General features: G+C 43.8%; 2 protein-coding genes across 2 annotated transcripts in view; both read left to right on the plus strand.

Annotated features, from left to right (window-relative positions):
* Positions 1-861: 861 nt before the first annotated feature.
* On the plus strand, positions 862-4,088 carry LOC101859052 (para-nitrobenzyl esterase). Its single transcript, XM_005110799.3, has one exon. The coding sequence runs from the start codon at positions 1,384-1,386 to the stop codon at positions 3,313-3,315; it is 1,932 nt and encodes a 643-aa protein (XP_005110856.1). The 5' UTR covers positions 862-1,383; the 3' UTR covers positions 3,316-4,088.
* Positions 4,089-9,461: 5,373 nt separating this feature from the next.
* The window catches only part of LOC101860534, a gene marked incomplete in the record, with an annotated part of 20,238 nt that continues 13,354 nt past the window's right edge, over positions 9,462-16,345 (plus strand). The window contains 2 exon segments of the mRNA XM_013089421.2: positions 9,462-9,964; positions 15,650-15,768. Of these exon segments, the coding sequence (XP_012944875.1) occupies positions 9,852-9,964; positions 15,650-15,768 (232 nt within the window).

The following is a 16,345-nucleotide window of genomic DNA, read 5'->3' on the forward strand; positions in this document are numbered from 1 at the left end:
GTATGTATGTATGTATGTATGTATGTATGTATGTGTGTATGTGAGTGTGTATGTGTGTGAGTGTGTGTGTATGTGTGTGTATGTGTGTGTATATGTGTGTATGTGTGTGAGTGTGTGTGAATGTGTGTATGTGTTTGTGTGTATGTGTGTGTGAGTGTATGTGTGCGTATGTGTCTGTGTGTATGTGTGTGTATGTGGGTGTGTATGTGGGTGTGTATGTGTGTGTATGTCTATAAATGTGTTTTGTTTTGTTTTTTAGCAGTGGTTTTACGGCGCTCGCAATTGCATAAGGTCATATGAGCGCCAGAAGATTCGAGGTGTTACAAGACAGTAACAAACATAAAAAAGAAGAAGGGGAGATAAGGACGACAGATGTTGGATAGGAAAGAAGTAGCAAACCACACCAGAGCACCCGCCAACCAACCACCCATGTGTGTATGTGTTTGTGTGTATGAGCGTATGTCTATGTGTGTGTATGTGTATATGTGTGTGTGTGTGTGTGTGTGTATGTGTGTATGTGTGGGGGGATGGGGGAGTGGGGTAGAGAGAGTGGGGTGAGGGGAGGTGGGGTGAGGGGAGGTGGGATAGTACTCCGCGACTGATGAGCTAGTGTCGTGAAACAGTTAATGTCGTGAAACTGTTAGCCCTAATGTCGTGGAACAGTTAGTGTCGTGAAACAGTTTCAGTTAGTGTCATGAAACAGTTTCAGTTAGTGTCGTGAAACAGTTAATGTCGTGAAACAGTTAGTGTCGTGAAACAGTTAATGTCGTGAAACAGTTAGTGTCGTGAAACAGTTAGTGTCGTGAAAAAGTTAGTGTCGTGAAACGGGTAGTTCGCTTTGTTGTGGTACTACAATTTTTTCTTTTGGTTCTTTTTCTTTGCAGGTCAAAATGTGAGCCAGTGGACAGCGGACAGTCGAGAAGCGCACCCCTGTGTCGTCTGCTGGGGACAAGATACCTGGCCCTTGACCTCACTGTTGCCCTCACTGTTGCCCCCACTGTTGCCCTCACTGTTGCCCTCACTGTTGCCCTCACTGTTGCCCTCACTGTTGCCCTCACTTCGTCAGCTGACGCACATTCTGTCAGTCCCTCCTGGTCTGGGAAGATGTAGGGTCCCAGTGGCCTCCGCCACAAAGCTCAACTCTAACCTTTGACCTAGCTACCCCCAAAACTGCAGGATAGAACCATATGTGGTGTCTTCGTCCTAGCTTGTACCTTAGTTCTACTCGTGGAACAACCGCTCAACCGTGTCGCCCTCTCGCCCTCTGACTAGCCCTGGCAAGCTGGTCGGCGCCATCTGTGTTCTTTAGCGCGTAGAAACAAGCTCTTGGTTTCTTTCTGGCAACTTCCAACAGCAACTGAAGGAGCCGCGGGAGCTGGCACCATGGGCTGGAGGTGGTTCAGCGTCGTTCTCACTGCTCTCTTCTTCGCAATGGCCTTGACCTTCATGGCTCAGAACTGGACGCCGTCTTCCCAAGGCTCCGTGGACGCCGCTGCCGTGCCGCCCACCCTGGACACCCCTATAGGACGGTTTGTGGGCTCGGTCTCCGTGGCCCCGCACAACGGTCACAAGTACATCGCCTACATGGGCATACCCTACGCTGCACCGCCTGTGGGGGTGCTCAGGTTCACTCGGCCCACGCCGGTGGCGCCCACGAGGCAAGGAGAGGCGGTGAACAGCTTAGCGAGCAAACCGTCGTGTTGGTCGGTGACCAAGTCTGCCACAGACCCGCGCTATGGCGAGGACTGCCTCTACCTCAACGTCTACGCTCCTTACGAGGACATGAGGGCCGTGCAGTCTGGCCGGGGGCCTCGCCTTCCTGTCATGGTCTGGATCCACGGCGGAGGTTTTGTCGCCGGCTCCGCCTTCCCGGAACCTGTGAAGCTGGTGACTAGAGGTCAGGTCATTGTCGTCATGGTCAACTTCAGGATGGGAGTTTTCGGGTTTCTGACCACAGAGGACGATGTGGTGCCTAGCAACATCGGTCTGTGGGACCAGTCCGTGGCCATCAAGTGGGTGCGGGACAACATCGAGCACCTCCACGGAGACCCGGCCAGCATCACTGTGTTCGGGGAGTCGTCAGGCGCGTCCTGCGTGGCTCTGCACGCCCTCTCGCCCGTCTCCTCCAAGTTGTTCCACAAGGCCGTCATGCAGAGCGGCGCCGCCTCCTCCCTACTGTCCAGGGACGCGAGACAGCGGGCCGCAGAGTTTGGGGAGATGGTCGGCTGTCCAGGCACGGGCGAGAAGTTCCTCCAGTGTTTGCGGAACGTGTCAATCGCGGACATACTGCGCCACGACAAGCCCGATTCCTTCAACATCTCGCAGGCGCGGAGACAGTTTGACTTTATCTGGATGCCGGTGGTGGATGGGGAGATGGTTCCTGGCGAGCCTCTCTCTCTCCTCGCCAACCGCTCTCACCTGGCTCAGGTGGGCGCCTACGACAAAGATTACGTCATTGGCATCCTAAACGACGAGGGATCCTTGGTGCCCGAGAACTTCCTGCACAGAATTCCTCTCTCGGAGATAGCCCCTGTCGCTTTCTACAACGACCTGACCCAAGCTTTAGTACACAACAGGTATGGGTTGAATTCTTCCGCAGCGCACATGTTACAGAACAACATTAACGGATTTTACCTTGGAGTTGAGAAGCCAGTCGGATCTGTGCATCCCCACAAAGTTCTGGATCTGGCGTCGGATTTGTTGTTTTTCCTTCCCGCTCTCGAGACTGCCCTGGCGGTGTCCCAGTGTTCCCCGGAGCTGTCAGGTGAGGCTGGGCCCTGCTCCTTCACCCCGGCCTCTTCTAGCGCTCCGGATTGCTCACTTGCGTCCTCATTAGCTGCTTCACCAACAACAACAACTACAACAACGACAACAACAGCAGCAGCAACAACAACAACAGCAACATCAACAACAACAGCAGCAGCAACAACAACAACAACAACAACATCAACAACATCAACAGCAGCAGCAGCAGTCTCAGCAAGGACGTTCTTCTACCACTTGGACTACTGCCCCGACAAGCCCCCGTGCAGTGCCCCTTGCATGACGCACGGTTCTGACGTGGCCTACGAGTTCCCCAGGACCGACTTCCCGGACCCGGACCAGCAGCACCTGTCTGACCTATTTGTTGACCTCATTACGTCATTCGCCAAGACGTCGGACCCTGGGCAGGCGGTCAGCTGCGGATGGCCGCGGTTCGAACCGGACACCAGGAAATACCTCCGAATTGGGCGCAGCCCGAGCGTCCGTCAGTTTCTCTACGACTACAGGTCCACCTTCTGGCTCATGTCTGTCCCCGCCCACCTCCTGAACTGACCTCTGACCTCCCGAACTGACCTCTGACCTCCCGAACTGACCTCTGACCTCCCGAACTGACCTCTGACCTCCCGAACTGACCTCCCGAACTGACTGCGCCGGACGCACTGTTCACAAACTGTTATAGGGCATCTCCAAAGCTACACACCTAGTGTTTGACATACTCGTACACATCTAGTTATTGACCTACACATACACACTTAGTGTTTGACATACTCGTACACATCTAGTTATTGACCTACACATAGACACCTAGTTTTTGACGAACATGTACACACGTACTTTTTGACACACAAATACACACGTACTTTTTGACACACACACATCTACCTTTTGACATGCATGTCACACATCTAGTTTTTTGACATACACACCTAGTTTTTGACATACACGTACACATCTAGGTTTGTTTTTGTTTTTTATTCTCTCGTGCTTGACGCCCAAGATTTGTTCGTTTTTGTTACTGCTCTGTTCGCACCGGACATGTGTGCCCCACGCACTTCCTGCCTGCCACCCACTTCCTGTCGTGTCTAGACCATCCACTTCCTGTCTGTCACCCACTTCCTGTCATGTCTAGACCATCCACTTCCTGTCTGTCACCCACTTCCTGTCATGTCTAGACCATCCACTTCCTGTCTGTCACCCACTTCCTGTCATGTATAAACCATCCACTTCCTGTCATGTATAGACCATCCACTTCCGCAGACTGAACGAGACATTAAAAAAAATTAAAAACAAAAATAAAGTGAAACCCCGCTGGGTTCTAAACGTGACCTCCCTCTTTTCTGTGTGATTGGGGCACCACTTGTTGGGACATTTGTTTGTTGTGAAATGTTGGGACATGTGTTTGTTGTGAAATGTTGAGACATGTGTTTGTTGTGAAATGTTGGGACATGTGTTTGTTGTGAAATGTTGGGACATGTGTTTGTTGTGAAATGTTGGGACATGTGTTTGTTGTGAAATGTTGGGACATGTGTTTGTTGTGAAATGTTGGGACATGTGTTTGTTGTGAAATGTTGGGACATTTGTTTGTTGTGAAATGTTGGGACATGTGTTTGTTGTGAAATGTTGGGACATTTGTTTGTTGTGAAATGTTGGGACATGTGTTTGTTGTGAAATGTTGGGACATGTGTTTGTTGTGAAATGTTGGGACATGTGTTTGTTGTGAAATGTTGGGACATTTGGTTTTTGTGAAATGTTGGTACATTTACTTGTTGTGAAATGTTGGGACATGTGTTTTTTGTGAAATGTTGGGACATTTGATTTTTTTGTGAAGTGTTGGGACTATAAAGAACGAAAACGATTTTTGCAAAGCATTCAACACGATGCACAGCTGCAGTGAAGAACAAACATAAGATTCCATTACTACCCAATCCCCCCTGCCACACCCTGGCGTCTTGTGGGGCGGGGCTCGCAGCTTCAGCCCCGCCTGGCTTTCTTCAACAAAAAGCTACTTCTCGGACTAGAATCACAACAAAACATTTCATAAAAGATGTAAGCGGGACAGAAAAATAGAATGATGTATTCCGATAAAAAACAAAACTCCACGACTACCCAAACATAGCCTGTGAGGCACAATGACTCGGACAGTGATCTGATCTGTCTGTGTGTCCCTACCACTGTACCTCCTCCGCGGAGAAGTAACTTTCATTGGTTTGTCCCTCAAGCCCCAGAGCTTAACTTCCAACCAACAGAATAGAACTGGGCCATTGACCGTGCGTGACTCAAGGCCGAGACAAACAATCTGAAGATTGTATTAGGCTCCGGGGCTGAAGCCGTGCTGTGGGTGTGCCTAGGCATGGCTTGACCCTTGACGTAGTTGGCACACACTGGCAGCTCCAGACCATAGCGTAGACTGAGCACGACACCCCCCTCCCCCCCTCTTCCTTCACACCCCCTCCTCCCTCCTCCTCCCCCACGCCCCCCTCGGTTCTGTGAATGCTATTTAATTAAAGGAAGGTGGCAGTCTCTTAGATTGTGCGTGAAGTGTCACTTGAAGAAAGTGTTGAGCTCATCTCAAGAGGACCGCTAGAAGATTCTGCCCTTCTGATAACGTCACAAAGGCCAAATGTTTATCTTTGCATCGTAGTCTATGCCTTCGTCTCCTTTACCGTGATGCTGTTGCTTTACCAAAACAGAGAGGGAACGAGTTGCTTCGATCTACATTTATCACAACGTGTACTGAGGTACATATCATTAGCACAGAAAGTCAAAGAGTGACATAGATATCACAAATGAGGGAAAAGTGAGCCCACCCTCACCAAAAACAAAACCTACAAAAAACAAAACAATCACCGCTTACAAAAACAAAACAATCACCACCTACAAAAACAAAACAATGTTGTATCCAAAGAGCGGCACAATCTCGTGGACTCTGAGGAAGAAGCCCATGCGGTGGACATTTGGTTTCTGGGAGAAAAGTTTCCTGTAGTTTTGTGTGTAGCAGGGGGAACTCCGTCTCCACAGAATGATTGGTCCATTGTGGCAGATCGACAGGCGTGTGTTGCAGGCTGGTCAGTTGATGACGCCAGGGCAGCCGCGATAGGTCACGTGTATAGTGCGCTCTTCCAGCACGCCGTCCCCGCCTCATTTCCAAGGGAAAAGATGGGGGGAGGGGAGGGGAGGGGAGGGGGAGATGACTGTTTCGAAGGGGAAAACAAAAAGCCATTATTCTTTGTCTAGTTGGCCTAAACTGTAGTAACATAGAACAGATGTCAGGCTATTTCTCCATCCTGTCAAGTGAGGTGAGAATCAATGCGCAAACATCCTGCTGTTGCTGGAAATTTTTAACCAAATTGTTGGCCTACTTTCGATTTGTAAAAAGCGATTTCACCAAGAAGTATAAAAGCGAACTTTGGCGACTGCCCCACGTTGAGCTAAGCGTTCATGTTCTCCCAGGAAGGGGCAGGACATGCTTTATGGATTTCTCAACATCCAAACTTTCCAGTTGTAAGTCGTAACCCTCCCCCCCCCCCCCTCTCCTCCTTCCCCTCCTCTTTCAGCCCTCACCCTCTCCCCTTTTCCCCTTCTTCCCCTTCCCCTCTCCACACACACACTTCCCCTTTTCCCCTCCTCTTTCCCCCTCCCCCTCTTTCCCTTTTCCCCTTCTCTCCCTCCCTCACCCCTCCCCTCTTCCCCCCTCACCCCTCCTCTCTCCTCCGCCCCCCCCCCCCCCACTGATCGAGTCAGTTGCTTGCTTTGAGCGTTCCCTCTCTGAGCATGTGAAGATAGTGTAGGTCTTGTACAAACACCACCTCAGAGAACTCTTTCAACGGCTGTTTTCTCAACTGTCTAGGCCAGCTTTGTCGACAAGAGCCGTCTTATTTGATTTTCCTTTGAAATCACAAGAGACGTAAGCTTTGAGAGGGTTCGTCACGGCGTTTCCTAAGGCCCTTTGAGGGCAGGGCCAATTTTGCTTTTAGTAAAGTAGTTAAGTTTCTCTGTTTAAAAAAATAAACTCTGAAGTTTCTTTGTCCTATTCTGACATTGAGGAGCTAAGGAGAGAGAAGGGTTAGGCTGCTCCGCGTACTTCGATATTGTCGTGAGCTGTGGAAGAATCAACCTGTCAAACAGCTCTCCGCGAACTTCATTGGACAAGTGTATTTTGCAATAAATTGTTGACAGGGATGTGATTTATTGCTTCCCTTTGTAGAAATACAATACAGAGCCACTCGTCTCGGAGAACAAACAAAATGTATTTTGCATACAAGGAACAATGTATTTGTAATGTTAGCCTACGAGCTCTGTGTGACAGTTACAGAGAACTTGAAACCTCGGAACAAAAACATCGAACCTGTCCGTAATTTATTGCCGGAGGGAAAAGAGAAAATATTAAACCAATTACTTGTAGATCTAGTAACTTTCAAATCATTACACACACGGTTTATTTTGGAATAAGCTTGTGTCTAGAGAAAGATTTGGTGAGAGGGAAGTCGGCGTTGCAGTTGTTGGCTTAGGTAAGACGGGATAGAAGAGCAGGCCACAGCAGAGCACCTGCCATCCGCCCACACACACAGACATGACCCCAACCGTCGCTCTCTTATCTTGGTAAACAACAATTATGGCGGAGAGTGGTTGTTATGGGAGAGACCTCAGTGGCGCCACCTTGGAGCCACAAACGGGAACTGTTGGGGTTGCCACCAAAGACTATAATAATATTATAACTGGAATTGCCACCAAAGACTATAATAATATTATAACTGGAATTGTCACCAAAGACTACCAAAGACTATAATAATATTATAACTGGAATTGCCACCAAAGACTATAATAATATTATAACTGGAATTGTCACCAAAGACTATAATAATATTATAACTGGAATTGCCACCAAAGACTATAATAATATTATAACTGGAATTGTCACCAAAGACTATAATAATATTATAACTGGAATTGTCACCAAAGACTATAATAATATTATAACTCGAATTGTCACCAAAGACTATAATAATATTATAACTCGAATTGTCACCAAAGACTATAATAATATTATAACTCGAGTTGCCACCAAGACTATAATAATATTATAACTGGAATTGTCACCAAAGACTATATTACTACTGGAATTGTCACCAAAGACTATATTATAACTGGAATTGTCACCAAAGACTATATTACTACTGGAATTGTCACCAAAGACTATATTACTACTGGAATTAGTATAAATCTTCTTGAGTCGCCACCAAGGGCTGTATCACTGCTCCTGGACCCAATGGCATCTCATCTATGATCTCCTTAGATGGCTACATGTATGATCTCCTCAGATGGCTACATGTATGATCTCCTCAGATGGCTACATGTATGACCTCCTCAGATGGCTACATGTATGATCTCCTCAGATGGCTACATGTATGATCTCCTCAGATGGCTACATGTATGATCTCCTTTAGATGGCTACATGTATGATCTCCTTAGATGGCTACAGTCAGTTGAGACTGGCATGTAAGAATGGCCACAAACATTTTAAAATTACTGCATCAAGGTTTTTTTTATAAAATGTTTGGTCGCTGGCAAGCAGTTCAGAAGCACTATTCTAACTGACGTCTGCATTGATACATTATTAATAAATTGTGCTTGTACTGTATTTATTTTTAACCGTTAGACGGCGTTATTTCGCTGCTCCAAGAATGTTCGTCCGGCCATTATTCGCACCGGGTGGGCGAATAACTTAATAAGATATAATTCTATTCGCACAGGGTGGGCGAATAACTTAAGATATAATTCTATTTGCACAGGGTCGAGCCTACGTTGATTTTGGACCTCGTTTGTCACACCCGGGTATCCCACCTTTTGGCAAAGGCTTTAACTTTAAATGTTAAAACAACTGGACACTGGATCTAGATATTCTAGATCTAGATCTAGTATAACTTGTTTCAGTTTTAGGGTTAAAGTAAGCATGCACTCATCTCTCTCTCTCTCTCTCTCTCTCTCTCTCTCTCTCTCTCTCTCTCACTCACTCACTCTCCCTCCCTCTCTCTCTCCCTCTCTCTCGCTCTCTCTCTCTCGCTCTCTCTCTCTTTCTCTCAAGGCCCAAGGAAAACAAAAATCGAAAAAAGAGATTTGAGTAATTTATCATTGACTCAATAAACAACTTGAATTCCAATTTGAGTTGTTGTTTTTTTTTTGTATCGCATTGCACAATTGGTTAGATCTCTAGACTATAGATCCATCCCTATCAAAGATAGATAACAAGATTGTTCACTCAGCCCGATAAGTGTTCTCAGAAGTCAGCGCATTGGTTCAGATGGTGCTGGAGTCTTTGTTTTGAAGCTCCCTTTCCTTTCTCCAGAAGAAGAATAGGATAAGCACAGTCTGTTAATTTCAATTTTATTGTTTTTCACACTAGTAGGGTCTGTTTGCAAAGTCCGCACTTTTTCAAAGAGGGCGCCACCAAATTTTGAGGACTCTTTTTATTTGGCTCAAAAAGAGGAGTGAACTCTTGTTATCCATGATCTTTGTCCTTACGCGAATGAGGGGGGGGGGGGGGGGGGGGGGGGGGGTGAGGAAATGCTAGATCTACATCTACATTTAGATCTAGATAATTTCCATCCTTCTTTTGAAACGCCCTCTGCCAATAATATTTTGTAGTATTCACACACCCTGTGCGAATATAGATCTAATTTCGTAACTTATTATATTAACCCAGTATTCACACACCCTGTGCGAATCAAATTTCATAATATTCGCACACCCTGTGTGAATAACTACAGCCCTAAAATGTTGTACAACACCCAAGGAGCTTTGAACTACTAACTTACTGTAAACCTTGACAACATCCGAGACCCTGCCCTGAACTCCGAACGAATGGAGAATTTCCAAACTGTCAATACTGCTAGCTAGGGACCTCTGTTAGGCTACCATGATTTGGCCAGCGCTGACTGCTGCTGGCTCCATTGACTTCTGATGATTTAATTCATGATCATAATGAGGAAAACAAACATCTAAAATCAAACCAAATTTTGCCTAGATCTAGATCTAGATCTAGATTTATTTATTTTAAAACTGTCTTGTAAGGTCTGAGAGCAGGAAGAGAGATGGGAATGGCTACTCCTGTGTTGCTGTGGTTTGCCAGCTTTTCCAATGTAACTTCAATTGTAGTTGTTGCTCTGTGCTTCATCGCTATGACAGTTTTCATTGGTTTTGTGAGGTCAGTCAGTCTTAGACTAGTCTTAGAATCCAGATCTAGATCTAGATCCAGATCTAGTCTCAGACTTAGATCTATTCTTAGAATCTAGATCTAGATCTAGATTCCAGATCTAGATGTAGTCTTAGTCTTAATTTGTTTGTGGAAGAGGCTAGCCGTACTTAATGACGGCTAGACTGGCAGTCTAGCCGTACTTAAGTACGGCTAGACTCGCAGTCTAGCCGTACTTATTCTTAATATGATGGCTAGACTGACCATTTAACAAAAAATAGGCCTACTGAATTGTAAATATACTTTTTTAGTGTGCAGTACCTAAAGTATTTGTATTTGAGACGAAACCAGGTGCCTAACCTAAATGACAGTGCATGTATGTATTTTAAACCTCCTGTTTTCTAATGTTAATATAGGGCCTAAGATAAGTACGGCTAGACTGGCAGTCTAGCCGTACTTAAGTACGGGTAGACAGCCAGGCTAGCCGTACTTAAGGACGGCTAGACTGTCAGGCTAGCCGTACTTAATATTGATGGCTAAATTGTAAATGAAATTTTTAGTTTGCAATGCCTAAAGTATTTGTATTTCAGACAAAACAAAAAGGTGCCTTACTGACTTGAACCTGAATAATTACTAGATCTAGATCTAATGAGACCTGTGTACTTAACAGGCTTGAGTCGATAGGGCCAAACCTAGATCTTTCAGTCTAGCTGTACTTAAGTACGGCTAGCCACTTTGTTTGTTTGTTTTTGTTTTTGTAAAGTGTTTTACGGCGCTCGCAACTGCATAGGTCATATGAGCGCGCGGGACACACACCTAATATTTTCTGTTGGTAGGAAATTTTGAATTTTGCTCGGGTGGCGGCCGAAGCCTACTCTTATCGATTTTAGACCACCAAGGGATCTTTAACGTGCGCAACTTGCACACCGGCCCTCCGAGATTTTTCGCCCTTGTCCGAGAAGGCTAGGTGTAGATCTTTCCTACCAGAAGATCAGGGGTGTGGCAGAAAGACAGCAGTAAGAAGGAGCCAAGGAGTAGCAGTAGAAAGGCTGCAGAAAGAGTCAGGAGCCCAGAGGAGGGGACAAAGGAGGTGAGGGGGTGGGGGCGGAAAGTGGAAATGAAAGCAGACAACAGAACATTGCTAGAGAGCTGGGAAGGAGGTGAAAGGAGACAATTTTTTAGAAGAAAATTTTTCGGTCGCTACCCGGATTCAAACCCGGGACTTTTGAATGAGAGGCCAACACCTTAACCTCTAGGCCGCGAGAGCCCCCAGTCTTAATTTATGTCATGCCCAAAGAAAATGGTCGTATCTTGATAAAAGTCCCCCATACATTGTCCATCCAATTCAAATACTTTTGAAACAGTTGTGATGTTTTATTGGGAGTGCAGTGTAGGCCTAGATATCTAGATTTCTAGATATCTAGATCTAGAAAACTAGATCTACCTCTACAGACCCGGTAACCCGGAACAAAGACGCGAAGTATAGATTCTAGACTAGATTTTCTAGACCAAATGCGTGCCAACTGACGGTATGACGTACGTGACAGTACGCCGTACATAGGCTATAGATCTCTAGATCTAAAATCTAGCTATATCTAGATCTACAGATCCAGGAGGGGAAATCTTTTGTGATTTTGGAAACTTTCAACGCCCTCTTGGCTCAGGGTAGACTTAAGTTCATCTAGATCTAGATCTAAAACTGATCTATAGCGTAGAATCTAGATTTAGGTCTATATCTAAGTTATAGATCTAGATCTAGATATCTAGACACATAGCCATAGACATGATTTATTATCTATCTATCTATAGGCCCTAAATCATTCAGTGATCTATTACATTTAGAGATCTCTAGATCTAGATCTAGTGATCTCTGAAATATTAAATACGCAGTGGCTATTTTTATGGCGAGCCGTAAAGATAGCCTCCCAGGCTATTTTTACAGGGTGCCGTAAAGATAGCCACCCGGTGAGTCCCAGGCTATTTTTACGGCGATCCTCGAAAAGCGACCCTACTCCGCCTCTCATGTACGGGACATGCCTCAATGTATTAGATCTAGGCCTATAGGGGCCGTTCAAAATATAAACTTACACCTCAGAGGGAAAAGGTGTCTTTGGCTTCTGTAAGAAAAGTGTAAGATTGGGTGGGGAGGTTAACCAAATATGACACTTCTGTGAGATGAACGTTTTGCTCATGACTGGGAAGAAAAGGTCAAAGAAAAAGTGGATAAATGCCAATAACAAGAACCAGATCTGCATGATTACTGCAGATCCCTGTTGTTGTTGTTTTTTTTGTTTTGTTTTGTTTTTTTGAGAGGGGGGGGGGGTGACAAATAATTTTGAAATTATGATGAAAATTCTGTAGGTAGACATCTAATTTCTTAATGTTTCTTTGTAACTTTGCAACTGTTTTGTTGATCTTTTAGTGTCTTGATGTCTTTTATTTGTAAGGCATGTACCTATTGCCTTGTCAAGAGTCTCAATGTCTTCCACATATATGCGTTCTTTCTAGTTCATATGGTTTGATAAAATTGTATTAACTGAAATGTTATTTTTACGGCGGTAACAAACTGATGACGTAGAACATGTTTTTCAGTCTTATAAATTCCGTCTTGGCTTGTAGGCCTTGTAGACTACTACCTTATTTGTTATTTTATACTACATTTTACTAAATGACTAAACTAATGTAACATACTTTGAGCTGGTTAAAACCGAGAGTAAGGCACTATAATTAAATGTCCTCTATTATTAGTATTAAGTATTATCATAATTATAGTCTTTATTCTGGACTTAAACAATTCAATGTTTTTATGTTCTTTACTAGGACCTTGTTGTTGTGGGATTCTTTCAAATAATAAAATAGGTCGCATTTTTAAAGTTTTTGTGTTTTGTTTTCTAATGTGCTCATATTATTACTGTTCATTTTTACGGGGAACAGCTCACCCCAAGGGTGATTCTTTTTCCGATTCATATTTAGGAAAAAAAATTATACAGGCATAAGAAATAATGAAGAAAGTAAATTTTGATAAGTTGGAAAATATGAAAGTTGCCATGGAATGGAAACAGCACCAACATGCAAAACAAACAATAATTTTTTAAAAACCGAAGGCTTCTTACTCTCTAACAAAATTGCATGAAAATTGGTGGAATGGTAGATACAGATACTGTGGTCAATCGTACTGAGCAAAATTTTGAAATTTGAATGTAAAAAAATATATGTGTTCCTGTGCCCTGAAATTTCATCACAATAATTAATAAATTAATGATTGTGAACACACAAAAAAATATTTTACACCTCTATCAAAAATCTGCTCAGTGCAAAGGAAGGAGGAACATTTTAAAGGCATTCCCAAGGCGAAAAGTGTTAACTCCAAAATGGCCGCTCTTCTTGTGGGTGTGGTACATGTAGTGATGTCAGTGAATGAGATGATGATGCTGGCAGTGGCAGTGATGATGGTAATGATAGTGACGAGGGGGTGATGGTGGTGGTGATGATAAAGAGAGGGTGAATGATGATGGTGGGGAGAAGAAGGAAGAGGTGGTGGTGGAGGAAGGGAGAAGGCAGATGAAGAAGAGAATAGAATGACGGTGAAGAGGAGGAAATGGAAAACCTATGGGGCTGTTCAAATATAATCTTACACTTTTGGGGACTTTTTTAAAACACAAAACCCAATACCACTTTTCTCACATTTGCCTCCAACCCCCACCCACACCAATTTAATATTAGTACTTTTTCCGATCTTCAACTTCCAGTATTATTTCAAAGATACCTGTACTATACGTGGCTTTTTTTAACCAGCTTGTAAAAAAAAATATCATTTCAGTTAATACAATTTAATCAAACCATATGGACTAAAAAGAAACGCATATATGTGGAAGACATTGAGACTCTTGTCAATGCAATAGGTACGTGCCTTACAAATAAAAGACATCAAGACATTAAAAGATCAACAAAATAGTTGCAAAGTTACAAAGAAACAATCTTTTACCTTTTCTTCCCAGTCATGAGCAAAACGTTCATCTCACAGAAGTGTCATATTTGGTTAACCTCCCCACCCAATCTTACACTTTTCTTACAGAAGCCAAAGACACCTTTTCCCTCTGAGGTGTAAGTTTATATTTTGAACGGCCCCTATAGGCCTAGATCTAATACATTGAGGCATGTCGCGTACATGAGAGGCGGAGTAGGGTCGCTTTTCGAGGATCGCCGTAAAAATAGCCTGGGACTCACTGGGAGACTATCTTTACGGCACGCCGTAAAAATAGCCACTGCGTATTAAATATTACATTACTGAAACAGGAAATGATAATTGGGGGGTGGGAACTATGGAAAAAGCGCCAGATATAGGCCTTATAGATAGGTTGTCGAAGGGTTTGATGAAAGAAAAGAAAACTTTCTTCAACATTTACACTTCAGGATAGTTAATTGACCTGCCCCCCCCCTGGCAACATTTGGGGACTGAATTCCTATGAGAAATGAGAGACCTGTAGGTCTCTATGCTTGTGTACATTATGTTATTAGAATCCAGATGTAATTGCTAGCTTTAGACTTGTGATCAATATGTATATTTCTTCAGAGTTTCTGTGTACAGTATACGGATAGCTGGAACTCGTTGGGACCAGACTCAGTAGTTCGAGGGATACATGAAAAGTGGGATGGCATCGGCTGTGTCAGAGAACCAAGAAAAACTACAAAGATTGCTACTTTAGGGGCAAAACAATGATGAACAGCGCTTTTGAGTTCTATCGGTAATGAGCCTACGGGTACTAAGACAGTTTCCTTGCGCGGGTCAGTGTGAGCGGTCTTTAGTTTGCACCAGTCAAAGATGCCTTTTCAAAATTGTCAAAACATGAACAATTTGATCGATAACATCTGCTTTTCACGACAGTAATCCGCCTCTCCCGCCAAGCGCGCAGTCCTTTGCCAAGAGGCGTGGGGCGGCCGATCGTGTGATGCACAACCCTTTCTCTCACCCACTCCATGCAAGCCTTGCTAGACCTAGGGCCTAGGCACGCGTGTCGAGCAGCACCCTAAAAATAGCACTGCTAGCTGCTTCTGTAGAGGCGGGTTGGTGGTTTTTACCAACCTTGACCTTTTCCGTTTAAAAAAAGAATTATTATTATAATTTGTCTACAGTGCACCTCAAAGGACATTGACTTTTGACCCCTACAGAAGCGTAATTAATTTGACTATTCCGTGTTTGTTTTTTTGAGCTTCGTGTGTTTTTCTTACGTGAAGATAAAAGATAAAACGGGACGGTAGGCACACTTTGACGGATGTGTGATTTCGAGTCTTCTGTGTTGGACCTTTCCCTGTATTTTCATCTCACGGATGATGTGTAAGATAGTTAACTATCTCAAAGATGATGTGTAAGATAGTTAACTATCTCACGGATGATGTGTAAGATAGTTAACTATCTCAAAGATGATAATAATGTGTAAGATAGTTAATTATCTCACAGATGATTTGTAAGATAGTTAATTATCTCACAGATGATTTGTAAGATAGTTTTAAATTATGGGTTGGTAGTGGAAAAGGAACACAACTTTTGGGGAAAAATTAGGATTTACTCTTGAAGTAGACTTCTCTAACCTTGTGTCGCTCTCCTGGAGTAATACTAATAAATTCTTAACTTGTGCACAATATTTCCAGATTTTTGCATACACCTTATTAGTGTAATCTTCTGTCTTCGTTGTCCAGCTTGAATATTGACAGCTCGGGGTCTTCTCACCTGACTATTGGCATTGAGGAAAGGAATATGGTCAAAGTCTCAAATCCATTTTTTCTTCATCTGGATAGTGACAAAAGGACTCTGCAAGGTAAGAAACTCTGAACATCTTTCAATTTGCTTTTCTTGCACCTTTTTCACTCGTCTCTTCTAGAACTATTTAGGCTGTATACATCCTCATCTCTTTTGGGTACTGATTTTGCCTACCCCAAGATTTACACCTGTTCCTGTGCTGCATTTACTACCAATTTCCATCCGTAATATTTTGAGTACCTGTCCAAGTACGGATAGTTTGAGCGCTCGCACAAACAAATCCATCAATATCTGACTGATTTGTCTGTCCTCAGAGAAAGTTGCATTTGAAAATAGCAAAAGTTGCAAAAAGTTGCAAGAAAAATCAACAAAAGTTGCAAGAAAAGTTGTAAGACGTATATAGCTAAAATGTCATGAAATTATTGGAATACATTGTTGGTATGCCCATTGCAATCAAAGTAACCTACCTGAGTTTTGTTAGATCAAAATCAAAAGTTAAATCTGAATGTCTACCGTACCAAAAACAAAACAAAAAACCCCCCAAAAAACCGAACTGCACGGAGGTTGCATAGTTTACTTGTGTCAGGTCCTTAAACTTAAACTCTCGCCGACGTATTGGGCAGGTGTGACCAGTG

Source organism: Aplysia californica, unplaced genomic scaffold (assembly GCF_000002075.1).
Source record: "Aplysia californica isolate F4 #8 unplaced genomic scaffold, AplCal3.0 scaffold00948, whole genome shotgun sequence".
Lineage (NCBI taxonomy): Eukaryota > Metazoa > Mollusca > Gastropoda > Aplysiida > Aplysiidae > Aplysia > Aplysia californica.